Here is a 25865-nt window from a genome sequence, read left to right as displayed (position 1 = left end):
AAACTAAATCAGCAATACGACCATCAATCATTGGAATAGGTCAGTATGTCACTGCAGAACCATTGTTATAACAACGATGTAACATAATATTTATTTACGAGTTTGAACCATATCCGTTGTAGAGGACGAACTTCTTCGTTTCACAGAAGACAACCCCCAAAAGAGTACCAGCAAAATAGCAGGGAATGTTAGCTCCTCTCATGTGACAGTGTGGCAAATTTTAAAGGATCCGTTTCTACATTTTTATTATTTACAGTATGTGCAAGCTTTACTTGAGACTGATTTTCAGCCGCTAGTGAATTTGTGTCCGAAAAGTGTTTGCAGAGCATATTTTGTTTCCGTAGGATGTTTTTAACAGACAACTGTTGCTCTACGAGGGAAAATTTTTGAATCTTCACAATAGTCTCTATTGGTGTGACGCAAATCCGCATGTCGTACATCAAAATATAAAAATTAGTTTATTTTAAAAGTGTCAAGCAAAAAAAACAATTTATTCGCACGCAGAATATGCGGCATCACACAGGAAGTGTAGTAACGCACCAAGGGGGGTAAAGACCAGCAAAAAAGAGAGATCTGGCGAAATCGTTTTGCAACTGATAGAAGACAATCCCAGCTTGAGTATCCGAGTCATGGCACGGCAAACACGAATTCCGCGTGATACGGTGGGGAGAATTCTGAAAGAGAACTCCCTACATCCGTACCACTATCGAAATGCGCCATACCTATGACCGTGTTTAATACACCACACAAACCAGGATGTACCTCCGTTGCTTTTATGAATTGCACCGGTACCGTGGCCGGATGAAACAATCGGCAGTGTATTCTTTCCTTGTACGTGTTTGAATACGGAACTCCACCACAGCGCCGGTCATCATGGTTGGAGCAGTCGTGGCTTTCGGCAAGATTATTACCTTCATGTTTATGTATATCAGTGGGTGGGCGAGATGGCTCATTCTATTTACCTTCATCTCCCTTAATTTTTCCGGAGTACTGATCAGACGGATGACAGTAGTTTCGTTCATGTTTCGAAAGTGTTTTAGTGAAGTGCCCGATGACCTTTTCCTTTACGTATTGTACATGGGGTAATACACCAGCAAGTCCCTTTACTGTTGCAGTTGACAAGATGATGGAATATATGAAATCCTATGATATTGTTAGTTACTTAATAGTGGATTAATATGCAATATTAATTTGAAATCATTTTTTCGATTTTTAATTTACCCACTACAAACTACCCCAAATTATTTTTCGTTTCTCTAGGTACATCTTGTGTATTTACGCAACATTTTTGTCGTTTCTGTGTTTGACTTAATTCGTGTAGCTAGTGACCTGTGAACCCGCAGGATAAGACTGGATTTAACTAACATATACGTACCTAATTATGGTTTTTAGTGTGTGGTACAGATTCGTACCGTTAGTAGGTATATNTGCCGCTGCTGCAAATTATCTAGTTTGTAACGTTATTTAAAAAAAACTTATGAAGAAATAGTAATAATGACAATTATATATCTCTCTCATTTTATTTGAAGATAATGACGATGCGAAAGTTAAAAACATGATTTTTTTAAATAGGTAATTGGCTTGTGTACCCCTGAGAAACCTTTGTTGAACTACTGATCTTAACACGCATTTTGCAAATAAAAATACATCCGGAAAAAGTATTTTAAATAAAGTACAAAACGCAAACAAAAGAAAAAGCATTCAAATGTAAAATAGAAATACGTATTTTGTATCTACATTTTAAATATAAATATTGCAAACAAATCACATCTGTGAAAGATAGCCATCTTCTATACATAATTTAAAGTAAATAAAACACATACCACTGTTGACATAAAAAGAAAATTTTGTTGATGCGTTAAACGTTCCTACGTTAATAGCTACTGTAGCAGCTGAGCACATTACCACTGCCAAAAAGCCCTAGGCCCAAAAACTTTACGGAAAGTACTTTAGCCCCTTGAAGCCTTAATTACATTTTAAAATTTAAGGACTTCGATTTATCATTAATGAAAACGTAAAATTTAAGTTTTAATGACATTTTCAGGGGTTATTTGATATAAAGACACATTTTGCGAAAGTATTAATAGACCACGTCTCAAAGTAACCGTTTTTAAAAGTATTAAGAGTACCTACAGTTGAAATACCTCATTTTTTAAAGGTTTTCAAAATACATGTTTTTGGTGATTTTCTTACAGTAAATTGTTAATTAAACAATTGGACCAAACTCAGACGCATGAACCACACGGCATCTTGTGCATTTTGCAATTTGCACACTGGCGACTTTTACCCACGCAGCGCATCTGGTCGTGTAAATTACTATTTGCTGAAGCTACATAAGTCAACATATTGTATTGTATAGAAGAGAATATGTTCTTGTTATTGTAAATGTAAGAAGACATCATAGTAGTTCTTGTAACAGCAATTAAGAAATAACAATCTAAAGTATTAATTTATAGGAAATTGCGTTAACTTATAATTAATGCATTACAAATTGTAACACACTTCAAATAGGTACCTACTACATACACAAGTTTTTTTTTATTTACTTATTTTTTGTATGCTCCGTTTAACGAACCGCTACTGATTTTTACACCCATTCGCCTTGCACTCTCCGCAGCGCTCTGGTACAATTTAATTAATTACTGTCTGTTATTTTGTGAATTTACTTTAGAAGCATTCTTTTGCTTTATTGACTTTTGAAAACAATCTCTTTTTGCCTGTAATGACAACCTACTAACTACGATCCTTTAAACTGAAGTTTACAATTTACACGGTGACAATTTTGATTTTTACATCCTTAAATATTTGATATTAGCAAAAGTGTAACTTTTATCCGATAGTGAATATGTATAGTCCTCACCTGTGTCGGATCCCGCCGTCGCTCCAGTTTGGACAGATCTTTGGGCCGAAGCAGCATCTTGATTGCTGTGATTATCATCACTATCAGATTCTGTACTAGCTAATAAATCTAATTCTGGATCACTTTCTTCTTGACCACCGCCTTGTTCTTGCTGATCACCTGCCGGTTCCTGAGTCTCACTTTCATTTAAGGATGCTTGACGAACTGCAATTGGTAATTCTCGATCTGCCTGGACATCTTCGTGTTCTGAACCGTTATCATCATCGTTATCTATTGCCATGCCTATGTTAAAAAATAACGTCAACATAATATTTTGCTCTTAATTAAATTTTCTTACTTTCACCATCATTTGCATCATCTAAATCTCTAGCGGCCGCTGCAGCCCTACGAACAGCTTCAGCAATAAATGTTAACGGTGGCTCCGTTGCCGGAGAATTATCCGCAGGAGTTCGAGTATCAGGTGCAGCCAATGGATCGACCAAGAATAGTTCTTCTGATCCACTAATTATTTCATTAACTGAAGTTGCCAGTGAGAAAGGAGCCGTTGGTCTCGCTACACCTAAACGCACTGGAACTATCAGAGAATCTGCTATTTCGCAAAGTTCTTCAATTGATAACTTCACCATCGATCTAAAGACCCTTCTACATTTACTAACGGGCTGGTTATATGTGTTAATACTGAAAAAAAAAAATACAGAAACAAAATTCTAGATATTTTGAATAAATGATAAAACTAAACTCACTTTCTTCTTTTTGTTGCATTTGGGGCCATTTCAACACTAAAAATTACGAAAATGCGAGCAACAGATCGAACAAATCTTCGAGCTACTTCTACTCCTCCTTCAGTACCTCTTTTTATTTCTTTTACGAGCGTTTCAATAAGAATCTCAAGCACTTCCAAATAGCACTTTACAAGAAGGCAGTGTGTAAATTTATCGAGTAAAGTAGTTCCAGACTGTTTACCCACATACACCTGATCTCCAATTATTGGATCTTCACATTTCTTTGTTCCAGACAAAATCATACTTCGCACAGCCTTCCAATCACCTAGAAGACATTCTAATGCTCGGCGACTAAACCGCGGAGGTTCCAAATCATGGTCAGGCATATCTGACTCAACTGTAAGTAAAAGAAAACTATCCTAAATATGCATTCTTATTTACTACATATTTTAATCTAATGAAACATGACAGAACATGAATGTGACCTATTTTAAACTTTTATGTTGCTTACTTACAAAAGAACAGCCGAACAAGCAACTTATTGTGCCATTTTAGAATGTCTTATATTGCATTCAGATTGTTTAAATTTAAATATATAGATTATCAATAATAAAAGACTGTTTTATTAAAAAATTAAAAATAAAAATTAAATTTAATTGAGATATCGTAGAATAATCATTTTAAAATATCAGCATAAAACTAGGGCATCTGCGTAATTTATGTTGCACATATCCTGATACTTCTATCAGATTAGTATGTTGGGAGAGGGGGCCACATAATTGTGCAAATTGCAAAATTAGTTTGTTATGATTACTTTTGATACACCGATCGTCGATTTAAGGGTGCTCTAAATGAGAGACGGTATTTTTAGCAATACAACTGTAACCATGAACATGTAAACAAGTATTAAGAGGTTAAACAGCATCATAAATAATCTAAATGACGGATGTTACCGTTGTGTATATTTCAAACATGGCACTCCTCCATACCGTAACCCTATGGTTTCCGTCAACAGTTGTTTAGTTAGTCAATGTCATATTATATCGATTTATTAAACGTCTAACACGTTAAATGATTTGTGATTTTTCATTAAAAATTCTAAGGTAAAAACACAGTTCTATATGCACCATAACGCAGACGTAATACGGTCGAGCAAAAGTACAAGGTTCACAGTAATTCTGAAAATATTTAAATTTTGTGGACTCTTACTAGGTTCCTTGGTTAATTAAAAATTGTCTCCATGTTTGCAGTAGGTACATAGTATCGTAAAAAAACATTTAATTACAATAGCAAAGATATAAATAAAATAATAAATTATCACAGGAGTTAAAAGTCATGTGACGTCATTAAAGGACAATAAGATTAGGTACTGACAAAAAATGTAATAAAAAGTTGCAGCTAAAAAATTATTTTAAAAAAAGTACGTTGACAGTAATGTATACAGTATAGTTGGTCATTAAGTAAATTAGCCATAATAGTTGGTTATTCGGCTAATTTGGTCTCTTGTCAAAAAAGAAGCGAAGCTTCCAAAAATAAACGTTTAAAGCAATTATGTGTGTAAAACTTTTACATGTGGTAGTAGTCATTAAGTAATTCGTATCGTTCAGCCAGATCCAACTTTTGAGTTAATACAAAACTTCCACAAAAAAAACGAAATGTGTGCTGGGACACAGAAGTAAAACTTCAGCGGACAAGTGGAAAAACGAATGGCAACGGCCCAGTGGAAAAACGAATGACAATGGACAACTGGAAAAACGAATCGCAACAAAATTTTTATTTTTAAATTAAAATTTAAAAGTTTTACGGGCAGATTGTTAATGTACCCGTAAAACTGCAAGTAAAAATTTTGTTGCGATTCATTTTTCCACTTGTCTGTTGAAATTTCACTTCTACTATGTGTCCCAGCACACATATCGTTTTCGCAGGTTTACTGAAAATTATGATTTGATTTTTACACAGACTCCAAATAGAGGCAATGATGTCCAGTCACGTGGAGAGCAGAGGTAAGAAAACAACAGTTGAGCACAGCACACTCCCCCGGGACTAATACAGCTTTGCTCTTCCTCCACCGCTGGCGCCTCGCACCACGCGATATACCGTCTACCCCGTCCACGCGGCCGTAACGCGTTTTCGTGACAGAAAAAATCGTAATACCCCGTCATCTATATAGAAGTTTCACTTCAAAAAGCACTTCGTTTTTCTCAAAATTTTCAAATTTCCAAAGCAACTTTTGCAATTTTTCATCGTAACTAAGCAGCAGAGATGTGCAGGGATGTAGCCAATAAACTCTAGGCAAAAGTGTATGAACACTAATCATTCTCTCTCCCGATAAAAAAATTACACTTTCTACTCCGTCTCTACATTATTCCATAGTCCATGACTAGTTTTTATATCTCTGCCGCTATTTGACTCCCCAAATATCATTGGATGTCTCACTCAGACATCCAAATGGGGATTATTTTATGTCCGGAATGCTTTACCCCATAATTAAAGTACTCGGGATATCATACTGGTAGTGTACAAACTACTTGGCAACGTTGACCTTTTCAAATGTGCGGCGAAGAGGTGGAGAAAAATCATACGGTACTTTGTTGTAATGTGTACCTTCTACGGTGACATATTTGGTCAGGATTGACCAAGCGACCTAAATCTAAACTGTGGTTTTACAGCGAACTATCTATAGCAAATTTTTAGGTTGTCTGTGTATAATTTTCAATAAAAGTTTAAAAATAAATGTCATTTAATATTTTATCGAAAATAGCAGAACCGATAACGGGCAAATCATCGCGTATTACGTATTTATACATTATTTTATAGATAATTTGAAAGCTACATTAATAAAAAAATAAGAGTTGAAATAACTTACTATCATCTGAAGGAGTCTTGTTTCGTGAACTAGCCGATGTCGTGCGTGGCCTTGCAGCTCGATACTGACGTTGTTCTTGATTTTGTCTCCCAACTGTTTGAGCCAAGAAGAGCAATATGCTTTCTCCACTGAATAAATCATTCTCATTTATTTCATTTTATTGACTGAATGTACACGTACTTACCGTGAATTAGGCATCTCTACAAGACAAGTATCTCTCACGAGTCTAGTGAGCAATTCATATCTAACAGCCTGACTTCCCATTACTAAAGCTTTACATTTACACTTTTCCCAACAATCGCAATAAGCTGTTGGTGAAGTCCGTTTTAACTTACAATCGTGACCTTTATGGCAAACTCGAGCGCATTCGGTACAGCAGCACAAAGTTCCTGTTAGACCACAAGTGCGGCACTCAAAGATATCCTAAAACAATTGAATTAAAAAAAGTAGTACGTATATATATATGTAAACATATATAGAAACGGGTTGAGTCATTTATCATGAGACAATGAAATGTCTTTATCGGACCTGATTATTTTGAAAAAAAGAAATGTTTTGGGCAAAAGTTGTATACCTTCTAAGAGAAAATCAGCTGGTGACCTTCAATCTGAGAGCGATGTTGACGGTCAAGATCATATCCAAGATCACCCGCCGATTTCCTTTTTGAAAGCATGCGAAAGATCCGATCAAGATATTTCATTGTCTCAAGATAGTGACCCACCTTATATACAGAGTGCGGGCGTTTATCACCCTGTATGTATATGATATAAAAAACTATTTCCCTAATTTTGAACTATTTGGAAGCAATTTGTTTTAAGTAATTAATTTCCCAACAAGCCTGTCTGCGTTCAAGTTCAACTTTCGTCTTCATGTTTGGTTTGAATATATTTTGCCGTTTGTAGTTATTAATCTATTGTTTACACAGGAAACTAACAAATTAGTAAAGGCTTTCGCGACCAGTAGGTGAACTGATGCTGTTCTGCTAGGGTCTACAGGCTTCCGTCTATTGGAGTTGCTTCCTAACGTTTCGCTAGCACGCGTGGCGAGCTTCTTCAGAGGTCCTTCCATCTCCAATACTAGATGCGAACACACGACGGTCTTTAGACCCAAATCAGAACATCAGTTCACAGGAAATTAAACTTGTTAAATTATATAGGATTATTCAAACTAAGTGGTATATTAGACGTTTTAGAGAATCAAAGCAAATTAGATTTTTGAAAATATGCTAGTTTCTGAAACTGAAATGGAGTATTCATTATAAAACAAAAATCCAAAATTACTCAAAAAATTTCAAATAAAATAATAAAAAACATCCAAGTTAGATCGAAAGAGGATAAAAAGCGGAACCGAATGGCAAAATAAGGTATGGTAGGTGCCATTTTAAAAAACAAAGTTATTCGGCAGCACTAGTGTGTATTTCTATAAAATGTGAAATAATTTGCGTCAGCACAACTGATTCAATGGGCGGGAAAGAAGGAACAGCCTTCTGCTGTTACTGCTAAAACTAATTTCCTGGTAAAATTATGTATTATCTAACATGAGCGGTGACAGCGCACATCTCCCTTATATCAAATCGCACCATTACTCGACGCCGCGAGAGATACACAGTTATCCTATAATACAAGTACTTAAGAATTTTACGCAAAAAATATAAAATCCCTCCATTTGTAGTGGCATTACACCAACTAGTTTCAAAATTTTAAGAATTTAAATTCCTAAAAAACCGTGGAACTTTCTGCTAACATAAAACTCATACACTTCTGAAAGGGCAACCCATGTATAATAGTACGATATTTCTAATTTAGAAAAATAACAGGAAGTTACAAGAATTCAAGATGGTACATTTAAAATGGAATATCTAATGTACCTGATTGATATGTTCTGTTCCGGTCCACGTAAAACTGCAAGTATCATTGCAACATAAAACGTGCAGAGGCGAATGATCAGGATTCGATCCTTTGGGAAAAATCATTTCTTCCTGTTCTTGGGGCGTCCCCAATTGAGCAATACGCTCAAACAATTCCAGAGCAGCTGGATAACTTCGAGTTGATACAGCTAACATAAAAGGGGTTTGCCCTTGAGCATCCCTAAAGAAATCATTAAAAACTTTAATTACTACAATTTGAAAAGAAACTAGTTCTTTTATTTGTACATTTATAAAGAAACACAACAGAAATTAATTTGCGTTATATGTAAAAAATTAGATATTTGTTTAATGCACAGGGTGGGCAAATTTCGACATTTGTACGGGATAACTCGGTTACTCTCGATCTCTTTTCTTGAGACAAATTTATTGGTGTTTTCAAAAAGTTTTTATAGACAAAAATTGAAATTTTGAAACTTTGCTTTCATGTCCATATCTCGGTTATTTGTAACGACTTTTACGTTCTTCAGGAACTTTTTTACATAAATAACAGTGGTGCCATTACCATTAGCTGAAGTAAATAGCAAGTTCTTTCAGAAAGATGACGCACCTCCTCATAATCTCATAGTCGTTTCGGGATTATTAAACATCAATTTCCTATTGGATAGGAAGTAATAGACCACAGGGATGGCCTACATGATTACCAGATTGATCGTCACTGAACTTCTTTTGAGAGCACATTAAAAATGCATTATATAACAAATCAATAACAATTTTAATGAAATAGCAAAAAGATAAAATTTTATTCAAATTTAATGTTTTATCATTTTAAGGTTGTCAATCGCTCATTCGCAATTAGGTCAGTATGCCACTTATTGTTATTACAGTAGCGTTAGTACGGCAGAACATTGTGATACGATCCTGATGTACAGCGAATGTGAATACAACATTAATGCAACAATTGAGTTGTATAGCCATCAACATCCTCAGCGAAGACTTCTACACCCGCGAACCAAATGCAGTACAGAGATTAAGAGAAACCGGCAATGTGCACCTCATATTTGATGGTTGTGATCACCGCTGTAAAAGACGAAATCCTGGAGTTCATAAAAGACAATCCCCAAAGTAATATATGGGAAATAGCAGGAAACGTTGGCTCTTCTCATATGACAGTGTGGCGAATGTTAAAAGCAAAATTGCTGCATTGTTATCATTTGGAACGAGCCTTACTGATTTTCAGTCGCAAGTTAATTTTTGTCAGTGGTTTCGACAGAAAAGTGTTGCAGAACCTAATTTTTTTCATGGGGTGTTGTTTACAGTTAAATTCGCTTCATGCGGAACGGCATTTTCAATTTTTTTATTTCTTTTGTGATTGTATATGCTGCCTGTGGTATACTTATTTAATTTATTTAGCCTAAACATCATGTGTAGTACTAAATCGTTTATGTTTATCTTACGATTAGACGTTCGATAATAGGCAATTCTCTATCTATGTAACGGCAGAGTTTTTATCACACTAGACCTCTATTGCCAACTCTTGTTCAGGGACTATTATATTACTATTATTTTCTTTAAAAAAAATTACCCTTAACCACGGTTTTGAACCCACTTCTCGATTTTTTATTGTATCTAGTTTACACCCTCCAAAGTTCGGCACATATTTCTGTTACACCCTGTATATGCCTATGTCATAACTCGACTATTTTATGTAAAAAAAGTGCCCAAAGAACATAAAAAATTTTTTCTAATGTTATAAACAACCAAGATATGTAAACTCGAAAACAAAAGACGATAGCTAGTTTTTGAAAACACCAATAAATTGTCTCAAAAAAAGAAACTGAGAAGCCGCCATTAATTTTTTTGTATGTCTTATAGTTACTGTGTTGTCATATACAAATGCCAAAATTTACCAACCATGCAACTATCCCTTCATGTCTCAGAGAAGGTGTCCTACCATCCTATCTCTCCTTTTCCTTATTAATATCTACGACAGCCTCAGTTTCTCTGCTTTTTCTAATAACTCCACATTTGTAACTTTTTCTATTCAGGGTATTTTCATCATCCTACTGTAACACCGCACCTTAAAAGACGCTTATAACCTCTTTTCTGCCATGCAGACCGTCCACGTCTCGCAGCCGTGGTCTAATGAACTTTTAATGAACATTTTCAAATTTCCAAAACTCCTCAGTGGGTAGTAGGCAGCAAATTTAGTACTACCTACCTCATACCATCTCTCGTTGAATATGATATAAGAAAGAAATGCGTAATAGCACAAGTAGGCAGATTTAGGTATAGTGATTACAGCCCTCTTCTTTCAGTATTATTTTTAGGAGCATAGATTAAATCTTTAAAAGTAGGAACGAGTTTATTAAACTTTATCAATTTACATAAAAAAATTAAACAGAAAGAAATTGGAGGAATTAAAATAAATAATACAGAAAATAGACAAGGAATGAAGGCAAAGAATGGTGAACAAATTAAAGCAATATGGACAGAATATTTCAAGGAAATACTAACAACAGAAGAGAACGAAGAAAAGAATATAAAAAGAGTGCATCAAGATGATGAAGTCGTAGAAGTACCAACAAAAAACAAGATAACAAATATAATTAAGCAGGCCACGAACAAAAAAATTCTAGAAGAGAACATAAATATAGAATTGATAAAATACGAAGGCAGTAAATTACACGAAGAGGTATATAAGACAATAAAGAAAATATGGGAGAACGCCAAGAGAATGGTATAATGAAGCAATAATACCAATTTATAAAGGAGAGAAATCAATATGCAAAGGGATCACATTTTTAAACACTTCTTATAAAATATTATGCACGTTACAAAGAAAAATAAAATCGGCGAATACCAAATTGGTTTTAGAAAAGGAAAATTTATTGTAGATGCCTTACATATGATCAAACAGATAATATAAAAAGGGAGAGAATATAATATAGAAATAAAAATGATGTTTATAGGTTTTCAGCAAGTCTTTGATACAACAAACAGACTTCTCAATAACAGCACTAGAAGAATTGCAATTGGCAAATAAATTAATACGACATAAAAATGACTATGAAGGATATCAAAATAAAACTAAAAAAAATTGTTGGAGATAGAGAGGAATTTCAAATAAACAGAGGAATAAGACAAGAGGACTGCCTTTCAGCAACGCTCTTTACTCTAGGTATAGAATATGTAACAAGGAGGATAAATAAAAAAGGTAACATAAGAAATAGAGGTGGGCAAGTAATAGCTTATGCAGACTATGTAGTTAATATAGGGTTGTTCGGAAAGTCATTTCGTTTTTTTTTGTGGAAATGAAAGACAGTTTTCGTATAATAAACAAATACTTTATTAAATTATATATTGACCGTTCTGGTCCAACACCTTTTGCTATCTTTCTGATAGTAGCATAATTCCACGCTCATAAAATTTTTGGTCTTTGCTGGCAAAAAACTGATCGAGGAGGTTTTTGACCTCCTCATTTGAGGTGAAGGTTTTACCGTCTAAAAAATTTTGGAGTGACCGGAACAAATAATAATCCGATGGTGCCAGGTCTGGAGAATATGGTGGGTGTAGCATTGTATCCCATTCAAGCTGTAAAAGCTTTTGGCGAGTGACCAAACTTGTGTGAGGTCTCGCGTTGTCTTGGTGAAACACTACACCTTTCCTGTTGATTAGTTCTGACCTTTTCTGTTGAAGTGCATCATTCAGTTTGTCCAGCTGATGACAGTATACTTCCGAATTAATCGTTGCGTTATCCGGTAAAAGCTCAAAAAAAAACGATTCCTTTTTTTGATGAATATCGGCTTTGGAAATGGTTTGAGCCGGTTCATCTTTTTTGCTCCATGACCTCTTGCATTTGACGTTGTTGTATACAACCCATTTTTCGTCCCCAGTGCATCTTCGACATCAAAATTGCCGGATCGAAATTTAGCGAACCAGTTCTTGCACTCGCGTACTGTCAACACACCTTCTCCATACACATCAGTCAATTTCTTTCTGGCTTGAACAGCATTTTTACCCTTTCTGTAGTAAAACAGTAAGATATGTCGAAAATGCTGCTTACCGCTCTCCATATTTAAAAGGGCACCAACCAAAAACTACTGCGTAGAATTAATTGGAATTTTTCACACACAAGCCTTGCTATATGAGCTCTCAAAGCATATAAAAATTATACGGCTTAAATGTGAAGTTGGGTGCAAAAGAATACAAATAAATCCTCTGTCGGGAAAAAACGAAATGACTTTCCGAACAACCCTATAGCTCCTTAAGTTTAAAACGTTGGAGTCTTGTTTTTAAAATAAATGAGCGAAAAGCGTTTTCGCGTTGATTAAGTGTTGTGGTTAATTGTGTAATTTTAATCCTTAGAATTTACTTTATAAAGGATTGAGTCTGTTGTAAAACCCTTGACGAGTGTATTTCAACTGAAATATTGTTTGTCGCTTCGACTATTTTTACGCACAGATGTCTACGCTAAATAAGAAATGTGTGTCGCACACTGATCTTCCTTCAATATTTCATCCGCTCCTTTCCATCCTTCTCTGCACGATTCTAGTTAAAATCTCCAGACTCTTAGCCTTACAATTCCCGCCTGTACCTCACCTTTACCAGTTACCTTATTGTTCTTTAAATTAAAAACATACTTTGTTTAAATACTCACTTTGCAGAAAGTAATTCCACTAAGTACGGCGTGAGAGACGTTGGTTCATAAAGGAGTATGTGTAAGATTTGCATAGCATTATTTCTCCTTTCCGTTGGGTCTACAACGGCAATGTTCGAAGCGCAATTAGAATTAGAATGGTTTTTTCCTGTTGTCCCCGTGCCAAGCCCCATAAGACTGTCTTCGTAGCCAGAAGCAACATCGAATGATTCAGGCGGCCAATTATGCGTGGATAAAGGCTCCTCTTGAACAAAACCTTGTTGATCTAAACATAAACGTTGTCAAAATGAATAAGAAATTGTTATTTTAAAATCTACCCTACCACTTTCCGTTTCTTTGTTAGATGTAGGCGTGCACATATGCACTATTGCATGGAATATGTTACGATTTCCGTCGCATCTCTCTGCCAGTACTCCTTGAATTATACTAGGATTTGACTCTGAAAATATCAAATTTGTAGTTAGAAATGCTTCTAGAAAGTTATTTTAAATTTTATTATTATTTTAACATATCATCATTTATTTATATCTATATACTGAGTGGTACTTAATAGTTTTAGGGAAACTAAACTTGTTAGATATTTGAAAATTTGGCACTATGGATTATCGAGGATGACTAAAATAATTTCACATATCGGCCGTTTCCGGTTATATTGGAAGTTGATGTCAACATTGTTATTTTAAATGGAATGGTATATTTTTTACGATGAATTCATATGAAACACAAAATTGTAAGGTAACTTTGATAACCTCTAACAAATATTAAATTGTTTATAATCCTATTTCAATGTTGCGTTTATCTAATTATACTCTACAGTCGTATATCATTTATTAGTTCACTATTCTCTTCCATGTCTGTCTTTATTTTTGTTAGTCGATGTAAGAAAGGACAGTGTACATGAAGTTCGCTAATTTGTCACCTTAGTGTGTTTTGTCTAATGCAGCTTTTTTGATAATAAAAATTGTTTTAATTTTCTCCTTTTTTAAGATTTTTATATAAAGATAGTCTCTATTTTTTTACATTTTGTATTCTGTAAGTATGCAATAATAACAAGCACATTTTTGAAGCCATATAGAATCAAACAATATATACCTACAAAAAATACTTCGTAAATAGCCTGTAACGACTAATAACTAGCGTGAGTAGCGTACAATCACCAAGCCTATACGTATAATGACGAAACGCCTGACCACGCACCTTTTCCCTAGAAAAGGCACTTTCTAATTGTTTTTAAGACACTAAACGTGCCAATAAAATGTTGATTATTGCAGATATCTTATTTTCCACTTGGTCTTTCGACTTATAAATTAAAAAAAAAATTGTTGAATACGTTCCATAAATATGCCGCGAATACACAAACCGTGGAAATTGCAATTAGTATGGAATCATAAGGGATACCTTCTAAGGTTCCAAAATAAAACTAATATGTATCAAAATAAAATGAACCTATTGAGAAATTCGCAATTAAAATTAATCGTTATAATAAATTTTAAACAAGGGTTTATAAAATTTAGTGATTTTTTCTTGTTTTGAATTTTAATTAGTCTACTCGGTTATATCTTTTATAAAAGTCGCCTCAGCCCGAGCCAACAGTACTTAAAAGATGCCGATACATTGAAAAATAACACCGAATCCTTTTCTGTTTAGTCGGTTACATCTTTTATAAAAAGCGGCTCGGCTTGTACCACAGTACACAGTCAAAAGATGCTGATACGTTAAGGGGATTTATTAGTATATGTGCCGTAAGTATTGGTTCTAGATATCATGAGTTTAATGTTTGGAACAGAGATTTGAAATTTTGTAGTAAGATAGATAAAGCTTTATCTAAAGCCTGTCGAAGGCCATTTTTTAATTTCTGTTGAAAATACGTGTCCTACAAGAAGCATCAACTTTAAGCACTGGTAAAAGTTTTTAATGACCGTATTATTGAATACCAAAAACGTACCGAGTTAGTGTGAACCTTTGTCTGTTACCATACAAAAAATCAGATATTTATTTCGCAGCGTTAAATCACAATGTTGGGAATAAAACCCACGTTTTCGGAAAATTCACACTAGACACGACAGTCTATTGTTGTCAATCCCCTTAATAAATGAAACCGAATGCTTTTCTGTTTACCGATTGCATTGCGAATAATGAAATTTTTAACCGCAAATACAGGAACTGGATTGCAATTTTTTCACCCGCGAATAAGGAACTTTTACTGTACTTAATGTATATACCTATTTAAACACATGCATATTATTGTATTTGTTTTAGTAAGTAACCTTGTCTAAAGAATCTAATATCTGGCAAAACAGATGTAACAAATCACTAAACAACCTTTGTGCAAATTTTCCGAAGTTGTGTTCAATTTTTAATACTTAAAAAATCAATATATTGAAATTAAAAAAAACTTACTATAGTCATTATCGAGTTGAGCCAAAACTTGTCTAGTGCCCTCGGCATCACAATGTAATATTTTGGACATAAGCAGCTGTGCATCTACAGCCATCAAAACTATGGCTACCTGGTTTTTCATGTTGTGAGGAGTCCCAGTCAGAGCTATGGTACCAGTGCCAATGGCACGAACAGGAGGCAAATGTAATGGTAAAGGGTCCTTAATAGCACCAGCGCAATCTTTGGCCAAAGGATAAATTGTACTATTTCCATCGCGAAGAATTAGGATGGTCTCAGAAGACTGAAAATAAAAAAGACAATCAGGTACGGAAAAAAAACAGATAAAATAGTTAAAAAAAAATTAAATTTGATGAGTAAAAATATTCCAATGTATCTCGTTATATTCAATACTACTAGCGTATTCACTGCTGTAAATGACGATATTATGCCGCAATATGACTTATGGATTTGACTGTCCTCATTACAAAAAATGTCAAAAATTGCACTTTTTGTTTAAATTATTTGAAAAAAATGTTAAAATGATTCAGTAGTGCACGCGACGTGGCGTAAAACCATGCTTATTGGTTTAGATATCATGTGTGATATGCTTACATTTTTAGACATTTGAAATTTTGTAGTAAGATAAATAAAGACTGTCAAGAGCCATTTTTTAACTTTTTCGTTTTTTTTTTTTAGACTTAATAAAAATCAACCAACTGTTAACGACAAATTATTGAAAACTAAAAAATACCGGATTATTATAAACTTTTGCCTTTTGCTTTGAATCAGAACATTTACAATTAAAAACCCATTGTTTCCCTAAATTAGATTAAGATGCAGGCAAACGATAGTGTAGATACAGATTCCGTCTTCTTTTGCCGCCGTTGATTGTTTAATAGAGTTAAGTTAAAAAAATCTATAAAATCGATTTTGTAAGTATAACATTTCTATTCCAAATGCTAAAATTTAAAACTGCGCTGCATTTATTTACCTTGTGGTAATTCTTTTACCCTCAAAAACACAGAAGTTACGGGGTAAGCGACTCGAAGCAAATAATAGAATTTATGAAATCAAATAAACATGCCCAAAAAATGAGGTTGAAGAAATTCAGTATAGTGGTTGATGTTTATTTTTTAAATTTGAATACTAGTAATACATTGCGGCCATTTAAAATGCGATCTCTTTATCACTTTTTGAGATCAATTTTATAAAAATAATTTTAAAAATTGCGATAATTGTTTATGTCCAATAAAGATGACGAATTAACTAAAAATATATGCAAACTGGTTGGTCGTAAATGTTATAAACAATGCACTTTTATATGCAACTATTACTTCCAGAATTACTACCTAGGAGAGCAAAAAATTGTTAAAAGGCAAATTAACTTCCAATATTTAATTAAAAATTTTAGTACCATTGTCTCAAATAACTTGCTAACTGCCATCTCATTTTTAATAATATTTTTATCACTACAGATAACCTTAAATTGATGAGGCAAAATTTGTTGCTGCTGTCACGTCCTAGCCGGAAATCGAGCCCGGGTCCTTGTCATTACACGCCTCTAATACTAAATTACGAGTTGTGATAGCAGCAACCATAATACCGATACATACCTACATACGTAGGTCACAGATTCGTCAAACCAATGTGTAATCATTATTAACAATGTTAATGACCTACGTAGTTAGGTACGTGTCGTCGTTGTTGCTGGTGTCACCTCTAGTAGCATAGTGGCAAAGCAATAGTGCGTAAAGCCAGGGACCCGGATTCGAATCACGGCGATGGCGTAACAGTAGCAACAATTTTTCCTCATTAATTAGAGGTTACCTATAGCGGTAAAAAAATTAATTCAAAAACTAATTCACTTGTAATGTATTGAAATTAACTACACAAATTCTCGAAAAAAATCGCTAATATTTTGTTCACACATTCAACCAGACACATACATTTTTTAATTCAAAAGATAAAATAAATAAAGGCCATAGGACGATAAGCACAGTGAATCGGCCCCAGAGGAATATCTGGATAATTTTTTCAGGGGACATTGATACTAATGAGGTACGTTAATTTTGAAAATTTTAGACCTCTATCTATTTTGGTTTTTGAATAAATTCAAAAAAACGAAAAATCAGAAAATAATTTTTTTCTCAAAAACGGCTCAATCGATTTAATTGAAATTTATACACGTTATGAAGGTATATAAGGGCTATACTCGGAAAAAATAACAGCTCATAATCTTTATAATAACCATTAAAAACAGGCATTTTTTACCGAAATTATTTTTTTTCTTTATGATAATGTTCTAGAACAATTTTGAAATAAACTTTTTTTTATGCCCTTTTTAATATAGAATAACCCCTCAAATTCTTAAATCGATCAGAAAGGTACGCCATATTGAAAAACAAGAAAAACCGATTTTTTTTATATAAAAATCGATTTATTTTACTTTTTATACTTTTGAAACAAAAGAAAAGCGGGTTAAATGATTAATTTTATAAGTGCAAATAACATCAAATATTGAAAACAATAGTGTAATTGTTTTTTTAAGTCAAAATATTAAAAAAAGGAATTATAAACTATATTTAGATAAACCAAAAGATGACTCATTAATGTTAGTGATAGTCAACTATTTTGAATTTGAATTTGATAGTCAGCTATTTTGAATAAGTCAGAGGCACTGAAGCATTTTGCCGCCATTTCAGCTTGGGCAATTGTTGCTGTCATGCGTGCGTTCAGAAAATTTAATTTTCGTTTGCGGTTTCAAAGTCCTGTTTAAAGCATTTATAGTGCAGTTATCAGCTTCGTTAATCTTCTTTGTGAAAACTAGAGAAATTACTCGTTGATTCAGTGTTTAGGGTATTCAGACGCTTGAGTATCGATTTTTCATCGATCCAACGTCAACGCTTTTATTGCTTTTATATTTTTTGTTTAACGTAATAATTATTTTTCTTTAAAAACTCTTTTAAGTGAATAAATAAAAGTTTAAAACTAATAATCCGAGGTGTTGTGTGTGTTCAAGATTGACAAAAAAAATATCGGGTACTTCACAGGAAGATGCTGAACAATTTTCGGCTGTCTGAAAATTTATAAGAAAATAAAAGTTGATGATGGGAAACAAAAAAAAGCCTTTAGGAGGAGAATCACCTCGAGATACAGTTAAGTTATTTAAAAAAACTGAATCGAACTTATCATTAATGTCTTTGTCTCAGTCAAGCTCTGATGATCCATCGTTTGATCTGAATGTTATATGCAATGATACTGAAGAGTGTATTGATGTTCAAATCAAAAGAACTGTTATAACTCATAGATATTGTTGTGTATGTTTGGTTCAGAATAGAAATCTATGGTTGTTCCTCAAGATGCTCGTATGTAGTTCATAATTAAGCGACGGATTTTCATTCCCAATGGAAATCGATGCTGTAAAGATCATTTGATAAATAAGCGCTTTTATGAAGAAGATCTCTACCTAATAAAAGTTTATTGTAATTGGAGCATTTTGAGATCATCAGAGTTAACTAAAATTAGGGAAAGCTTTGCTGTTGAGTGTGACTCTACACTGCTCGATAAGATGGATGATTGAATCATGAGAAATACAGATACTCGTACTGTAACTCAAGCTCTTATTGTATTTTTACTTAAACTCCGTACCGACAATTCAAACAAATTGATATCAGCGACTTTACAATTAGAAAATGAGCAGTTAGTTTCAAAATATTGTGAACAAGTGATACAATCATTTGAAAAAGATGTATTATCTCGTTACTTCGGTTTTCGATCTATGTCCAGACTATCAAATTCAAATTCAAAATAGTTGACTATCACTAACATTAATGAGTCATCTTTTGGTTTATCTAAATATAGTTTATAATTCCTTTTTTTAATATTTTGACTTAAAAAAACAATTACACTATTGTTTTCAATATTTGATGTTATTTGCACTTATAAAATTAATCATTTAACCCGCTTTTCTTTTGTTTCAAAAGTATAAAAAGTAAAATAAATCGATTTTTATATAAAAAAAATCGGTTTTTCTTGTTTTTCAATATGGCGTACCTTTCTGATCGATTTAAGAATTTGAGGGGTTATTCTTTATTAAAAAGGGCATAAAAAAAAGTTTATTTCAAAATTGTTCTAGAACATTATCATAAAGAAAAAAAATAATTTCGGTAAAAAATGCCTGTTTTTAATGGTTATTATAAAGATTATGAGCTGTTATTTTTTCCGAGTATAGCCCTTATATACCTTCATAACGTGTATAAATTTCAATTAAATCGATTGAGCCGTTTTCGAGAAAAAAATTATTTTCTGATTTTTCGTTTTTTTGAATTTAGTCAAAAACCAAAATAGATAGAGGTCTAAAATTTTCAAAATTAACGTATCTCATTAGTATCAATGTCTCCTAAAAAAATTATCCCGATATTCCTCTGGGGCCGATTCGCTATGCTTATCGTCCTATGGCCTTTAATAAAAGTGGAGCCTATTTATAAGAATTTTGTTCTAGAGTATACAACTCATACTTAATAATTCCGACAAAGTAGCCTAACTTATTATATTTATAATTCTATACTTTGGGATTTAGGAAACATAAGTGGCGATTTGACAATGTACCCATGCAAAAACCAGTAAATATACAGATACACAGAAAAAGACCACGTTAACAAAGGAAATTGTCAACTACATTGAATTTTGTACAAAAGGCTCGACAATTTTTACTTACTAACGAAATTAGGAAAAATACATGTAAATTAAATCTTATGAATTAATGCAATATGCAATCAAAAATGACAGCCAAAAAGGCGAGAAATTGTACCAGAAATCTAAAGTATGTAGTATGTATATTCAAAACTATATCACATGCATTTTTTTATATTCAAAGCGGCCGCTATAAAGCAAAAATGCGACAAAATCAAATTATATCTAGCGATTGCTATTGGTCTTAGCGCCATCCACGCCAGAAGTAAATAGATGAGGTGACCACTATCTGTTGTAGCAGTTATTTATTTTTTGACATTCGAAAAATACAATGAGCATCGCAAACATTATAAATTTGAAAAGCAAATAAAATGTCTTTAGTAACAGAAAGATTGAAACGCAAATGATACTAATTAGCAAAAAGTAAGTAAAACTAGCAAATAAAAATGAACTCATTCCATATCTATTCTTGCTAACTTCAGTCAGTATTTATACACACATGCAATCTCAGAAAAACTGGATAATAGGTAGTTATAATATATAATACATTTTTCCTAAAATCTACAATCAAGTGGGAATCTCTATGGATTACATATTTTCCCTGACATATAGTAACGTAACAATAATCTGAAGTAATCATAATATATTTTAATTTTTTTGCAATTGTACAACATCCAACGTTTCGTCAGCATTTGTGGACTTTTTCAAGGATTTTAAATCAATACGTTTTTGTTAATTTAAATATGTAGTGCTTTATTTGGCTCATTTTAATTTTATTTGTATATCAAATCGGTGAGTAAATTGTAAATTGTCTTATACAATTTTATATTGTATGTTAAAAAAACAATTTAAGCAATATATTTTTGCTTAAATAAAAAGGGACGTAATTGCTCATTTTGCTAAATATATTAACAAAAATATATTAATTTTATAGTCCTTGAAAAAGCCAATAAATATTAAGCGAAACGTTGGACGTTGTACAATTGAAAATACTGATTGTATAATCTAAAGTAGTTCAAACTATTGTCAGGTTCCTATTTAAGATTTTAAAACTGTCCCCTGCTCCGTCCACAAAAATTGGGGTGGAAGCATCAATTTTGATACCTATCATTTAATCGTTTTTTCAAAAACTTCTGATGTGTGTATTTTCATTTCTTGATCTAAAACGTATTTTTCGAAATATTGCACCGTTTTCAGAAGACACCCAATTATGAATTGTATTATAATTATATAATACATAAAACATTACAAACCATAAGTTAGTTCCAAAGTTTCACATAATATTAGTCTTGTAAGATGATTGATGAAATATAATTTTAAATATTTCAGTCAATAAGAAAAAACTTATTAAATAAATAAGACAAACCAATCATCAATTTACTTTAGCTCTTTTTAGCGACCAAATAAGCAATATTTTGCTGCTTATTCGGTGGATTTAAGAGCAAGAACAATATTAAACATTCGAAAAACTTACATCACCGAAGCAGACTAAGGATATATTTTGGGGATAAAGGCCCATAAAAGACGCAATGTCACTAGGAAACTGGTTATCCTGTTCTATTCTACCGCTACTGATATTGTACACGACATAGCTAAATTTCGTTCCATTCCTAACGATAGAGTGAATCCCTTGGCCATCAACAGCGAGGCTTAATATCTGACCACTCGACTCCGGAATTTGGATCCGCCTAGGAGTTCGTTGAAAACAATCTGGGACGCGAGATGTTGATGATGACTTTATCACCTATTAAAGAAAAGAAAATGTTAAATTTTCCATATGTACTGCATACCAAAACTATCAAGTATAGAAACTTGAATTTGTTGATTAACATTGGAAATTTTAATATAGATGAACTAATGCGAATGTATAAATTATTAGTTATAAAATGGAGCGTCTAAGTATTGTTTAGTTTCTTCCAGCTCCTGCAAAATCTTTGATCTTGAGCTATAATATTAAACTAAAGTTGCATGCTTGTGTATTTATTTCATATTTGTCTCTTCAAGTTTTTTCAGTTTTTCGCCCAATTTTAATGAACTTTATAATATTGTGACTTTTTTCCACCTAATCTATATACGTGCTTTCATTGCTCGCTAATCATGACCAGCCAAGCAATGGGAATAAAGAATTCCTGAAAATAATTAAAAGTACTTCTGAATGCGCTATTATATGCTACAAAGCTCAAACCAGAGAGTTCTATATTATCAGTGTAAAACAAGAATTCTTCTTAGGTTGTACGTCCAAGTCTGGTGGTGTTGGATTACGCAAATAACATTATTTCTACCTATTTCTGCTACCCATGTGCCTCTAAAAACTTTGAACACAGCCTCTGTGATACGAGTGAAGTTTTTTTAAGGCTTCACCAACAATCTCAAGTCACCGTCTTTTTCAACGATATCTGTGAATCTCTCTTACTGCAAGACATTTTTAAGTTGGAATTAAAATCCTATCTAAATAAAAAACTTGGCACTAAATTGTCTTAAGTCTCATTCAATCTTAAAAATACAATCTCATCCCTAATGTGAACCTGGATGAGCTTAGCGATAAAAATTCTAGATCATTCTCCAACGTTATTTTCAGGAATATAACCGAATCCGCCTCTGCTAGCCCATCCAGTGAAAATGACAACTGTCTTAATAGTGTCATCAAAATACTGTCTTCTTTCTCATCGATCAACCTAAACAAGATTTATGGTCACAGAATGGGTAATTTGCTGCTGACAGTATTAGGCCCTTCTTCGTTAGGTTGAGTTCTTCTGATGATGCTCGTACTGTGCTAAAGAATTGGAAGTTGCTACCTAAAAGTGTATCTGTCTCTGCTGACCAAACTCTGGCGCAGCACAATCGTTATAAAACGCCTCGTGCTGAATGTGTAAAACTCAACAATATTCATCCTAACTCCAACCACATAATCATATACAAAAATAACACACAAATCATCCTACATTACTCCTATTTATAAATCTGGTGACAAACAAAGCATAAGTAATTATCGTCCCATAGCTATTGTCTCATCTACAGCCGAGTTGTTAGATGCCATTGTTACCGAGAAACATTCTTCGGTCCTTTTGCATCAAATTGTCCCGACCAACCTGATTTTGTCCCTAAGCATTCTACTTTTACAAATCTTTTACATCACACTAATAGTATTATAAGTGGATTTGAAAATGGTTACCAGACTGACACTATTTAGCTTGATTTCTCGAACGTCTTTAATTCAGTCAACCACAAAAGACTTATAGATAAATTAAGGGATTCTGGCTTAAATTGTAGGCTTCTATCTTGGCTTGAATCATACCTATCTAACAGATCGCAAATTGTCAAAATTGATGGTGAATTATCTTTTTCCTTTCCAAATATCTCATCTTGGTCCGTTACTATTCATTATCTAAATTAATGATATCATATCAACTGTGAAACATAGCTCCATCTCTGCTAATGATTCTAAAACCTCTAAGATCATACGATCTCCATCAGAATGTACTAACCTCCAAACTGATTTCAACGCAGGTCAATTCTTAATGAACTCTCGTTAAATATAGATAAAGGCAAATCTGTTCTTTTGTGAAGTAGAGGCTAAATTGCCTCGTATTCGATTGCTAGATATTTAACACATTAGATGATCGCGGTTCCATCATGAAAGACTTAGGAGTTATATTTAATCAACATTTATCGTTTAATTACCATAGCACGTACTATCTCTAAATCTCTTAAAACACTTAGTTTTAACACCAGATCTACAAAATCATCTAATAATACTTCATCTATTATTTATTTATAAAAAACCGTCAGTGTTCCACATTTGATTTATTACTCTCCAATCTGGTCACCTCACTGTGCCAATACTTACACTAGAAAGAGTCCAACATAGATTTCTTAGGTTACTATCATTTAAATCTAACTCTCCTATAATTTATTACTTGACAGAAATAGCTTAGCATCTGAGATTCCGGGAGAACTGCGTAAAATACAGAAAAGTAATGCATTCGGAAGGAAACAGATGCACTTTGTCGCTCAGTACTGATACTTTGTTTCTTACCGAGCCTACACTGTCCGCAAGTAAATTCACCACAGGTAGTCTCAATTTTATCAGTAATATTTATAAAAAAACTCATTTACTTACGATAATGATAGAGATTATTAATATGATTGCTTTTGTATTTATGCAAACTTAACTTAATTAAACTATTCAGTGAAGGGATAAAAGGTAAACATGTAAATTTATAATGAACCCCTTATGTACAGTTTCTAAATAGTAGACGCCTAATTATCTTAAATGCTTTAAAAATGTAATGCGTAAGAAAGCAGGACAGACTGTAGAAAGTTATTTACAAAAAAGCGATAGGACAGTTATGGTTAAATTAAACTCGAAACAGGTAAAAACGGAAATAGTGCAGATCAACATGCCTACATCATCTTACAATGATGAAGACGTAGAAGCGGTTTATACAGATATAGAAGACGTATTAAGTTTAGTGAAAGGGTGGGAAAACCTAATAGTTGTAGGAGACTTCAACGCAGTAATAAGTGAAGGTAAAGACGGTGCAATAGCAGATTCTTGTGGATTAGACAATAGAAATGATAGGGGAGATAGACTGATACAATTTTACGATAAACATAACTTAACCGTCGCGAATACTTTATTCAACCATCACTTTAAGATGCGCTAGACCTGGAAGATTCAGGTGATTTAGGAAGATATCAGTTAGATTACATACTTGTTAGGTAAGTTTTAAAAATCAAGTAAAACACTGTAGGAGTATCCAGGAGCAAATATAGATAACGATCATAAGATAATAGTCATGAAGACTAATCTTAAATTGAAAATTCTGAAAAAGAGGGAACGTAGGAGACGTCTTGACTTAGAAAAGCTAAAATGTAATAAAACGCGTGATAGGCTAGGTAAAAGAACAGACGAAGTACTAACGGAGGCAGGAGAAACGAATGGCAGGGACAAAATGGAATTGCATTAAAACGTGCTTCAAGTCTGCAGTTGCAGATGCATTAGGTCTTAAACAAAACGTAAGTAGGAATCCGTGGATAACAAACGAGATTGTAGGATTAATAGAAGTGAAGAGGAAATACAAAAACCAGACAGACGAAGGACAAAAAAGATATAAGACGATAAAGTGGGAAATAATTAAGAAGTGTAGAGCAGCTAAGGAACAGTAAATTAATATGAGGTGTAAAGAAGTAAAGGAAAAGTTTTAAATAGATAAAACAGATGATGCTTATTATATAATGAAAAGGAATTTTAGAGAAATAGAGTACAGTAGTAATAATATAAGACACGAAGTAGGGTCATTTTGATAGAAAGTGAGGAAAAGGCAGACAGATGGAAAGAATACTTTTCTACATTATATGTATTATTAACCATACGACAAACTATTTTAGATAAGAACTACTACAGTAAATATCGTATCATACCTGAAGGTCATCCTTACGCATTAAACGGCAGTCCTGGAAAATGTCATCGGAATCTTTGGAATCCTTTTCTTTCGAATGAGATGAAGGAAAGCGAACTGCAGCATAAGCTCCGTCCACTTTCAGTACTCTTCCCACAGGAATGCTCCTAACGTCTTCGACAAAAATTACATCCCTTAAAAGCCACTCCTCTTCGTCACGTCTTTGATCGTTGCTTGCATCAGCTCCGGATGTAGTCAATCTTTTCTGTCTTTCTAAATTGGAATTATAAGTCAAACAAATTGTTCACATTTCTTTTGATATTTATTCACATTTAAGTCGAATCTCAAAAACACAATTCAGTTTACCAATTTTATTTTTAATATTTGATACCTTAATATTATATTTTTAAATTTAAAATA

The 25865-nt window shown here is 33.3% G+C and overlaps 1 protein-coding gene across 1 annotated transcript in view; it reads right to left on the bottom strand.

Annotated features, from left to right (window-relative positions):
• The window catches only part of LOC108736971 (E3 ubiquitin-protein ligase hyd), a 95195-nt gene that overhangs the window by 36082 nt on the left and 33248 nt on the right, over nt 1-25865 (bottom strand). Inside the window, 10 exon segments of the mRNA XM_025979658.1 lie at nt 2861-3142; nt 3198-3538; nt 3604-3979; nt 6449-6576; nt 6633-6871; nt 8316-8535; nt 12973-13411; nt 15373-15652; nt 21518-21787; nt 25468-25718. Of these exon segments, the coding sequence (XP_025835443.1) occupies nt 2861-3142; nt 3198-3538; nt 3604-3979; nt 6449-6576; nt 6633-6871; nt 8316-8535; nt 12973-13411; nt 15373-15652; nt 21518-21787; nt 25468-25718 (2826 nt within the window).

The sequence above is a fragment of the Agrilus planipennis genome, unplaced genomic scaffold (genome assembly GCF_000699045.2).
Source record: "Agrilus planipennis isolate EAB-ADULT unplaced genomic scaffold, Apla_2.0 scaffold145, whole genome shotgun sequence".
Classification (NCBI taxonomy): domain Eukaryota; kingdom Metazoa; phylum Arthropoda; class Insecta; order Coleoptera; family Buprestidae; genus Agrilus; species Agrilus planipennis.
This window is presented reverse-complemented; position numbering and strand designations above follow the sequence as displayed.